This window comes from Phragmites australis, chromosome 19, assembly GCF_958298935.1.
Source record: "Phragmites australis chromosome 19, lpPhrAust1.1, whole genome shotgun sequence".
Classification (NCBI taxonomy): domain Eukaryota; kingdom Viridiplantae; phylum Streptophyta; class Magnoliopsida; order Poales; family Poaceae; genus Phragmites; species Phragmites australis.
In genome coordinates, this window is record NC_084939.1 from 18972018 (window position 1) to 18973621 (window position 1604).

General features: G+C 44.3%; 1 protein-coding gene across 1 annotated transcript; it reads left to right on the forward strand.

Moving 5' to 3' along the window:
* Positions 1–307: 307 nt before the first annotated feature.
* On the forward strand, positions 308–1361 carry LOC133900702 (mitochondrial import receptor subunit TOM9-2-like). Its single transcript, XM_062341914.1, has one exon. It carries the CDS (start codon positions 473–475, stop codon positions 758–760), a length of 288 nt encoding a protein of 95 aa, XP_062197898.1. The 5' UTR covers positions 308–472; the 3' UTR covers positions 761–1361.
* The last annotated feature ends 243 nt before the right edge of the window (positions 1362–1604 follow it).

Consider the following 1604-nt stretch of genomic DNA (forward strand, 5'->3'; position numbering starts at 1 on the left):
TGGTGAAAATCATAGTGGTTTCAGAGTTATGTTGAGAGCCGAAGATTGTAAATTAGATTGCTTCCTAGTTCACGGTGTAAATTGGACAAATTTTATAGGTGTAATGTGGACCTTTTTAAAAAAGTATTAGTACTCAATGTTGCATTTTAGGGACGGCATTCAAAGTGACAACTTTTTCCTATTTACTTGAGGGAGTGTTTTGTTACGAAATTCGTAGCCAAACATGAAAAATATCTCGAAGGAGTTCAGCAAACTTTTAATTTACAAATCTGCCGCAATTCTAAACCGTGTCCAAATCGAAAAAGGGAAAAAGTTTCCGGAAAACTAAGGAAGAGGCGGCCAAATGTAAGCCAGCATCCATGGGCGTCGAGCGGCACAACACAAGCACCTGCACCGCCGCCGCGTCCTAAACCCTAACCCCGCGCGGTTCCAACCTCGATCGGCGACCAACACAGCCACCAGATCTCGGGCCATGTCGATCCTGGGCTCGATCGCGCGGTCGTCTTCTCAGCGGGCCACGTCGATGCTAGACTCGCTCTCGCGGTCGTCCGCGGCGGAGCTCGGGTGGGAGGCGGCGGCGATGGCGCGGAAGCTGGCGCGGAGCTCGGGGAAGGCGGCGTGGCTCGCGGGGACGACGTTCCTGGTGCTGGGGATCCCTCTCCTCTTCGCGATGGAACGGGAGATGGCGATCAACGAGATGGAGTACAACGAGCAGGCCGAAATCCAGGCCCTCCTCGGCACCAGCAGACCGCCGGCATGAGTATATTCTTAATCATCGGTGGTGGTTTTTTTTTTATTTTCTGCCTTTGTTCGTGAGTAGTCGATGGATCGATCTTGTTAGCAAAATTGGAGGTGTTCTTCTTTGTGTGGATGTGGTCAATTCATTGGTTATGAGATGAGGAAATTTCATGGGGGAATAGTAAGAAATCGATTGAGGTATGCAAGGATATTGTGCAAAAGCTCTGTCTTTTCGTGCTTCCTCCTCGTGATTATACATTGTTGTCGAATTTTCAACTTTTACCGAGTTTTTGGGAGCAAATTAACCGTGATCAAGACTTTCGTGTGGTTGGATCGATCTTGTTTGCAGAAAAGGAGTTCTTTTTTTATTTGTGGTGTGATGAATTATCTGGTTATGAGATGAGTAAATCTCATGGAGAAATGCTAAGCAATTGATTGAGGTATGTGCAAGGATATAGCACGAAGGCTCTGTCTTTTAATGGTTCCAGCTCATGATCATTGTGCAAATTGCGACTCATGAGCCTTGTTAGAGAAAAGGAAACCTTCTCTTTTCTTTTGTGGTTGTGGTAAATTATGTCTATGAGATGAGGAAATCAATGGAGAAATACGAATCAATTGATATGTAGAGGGAATAGTGCTGGCTGTCTTTTCGTGCTGCCACCTCATGATTTTTTTTTTACATTGTTGTCAAATTTGCAACTTTTACTGACTGTTCTGATAAAATCAGAACGAATTATTTTTTATCAAGTCTTTTTACTTCTGATCGACTTTACATTGACTATAGTTTGTCGGAATGCAGAACTTGCAGTATGATTGATCATCTAATGTAAGTTTGTGGACAGCATGACTAACAAAATGATCCAAAA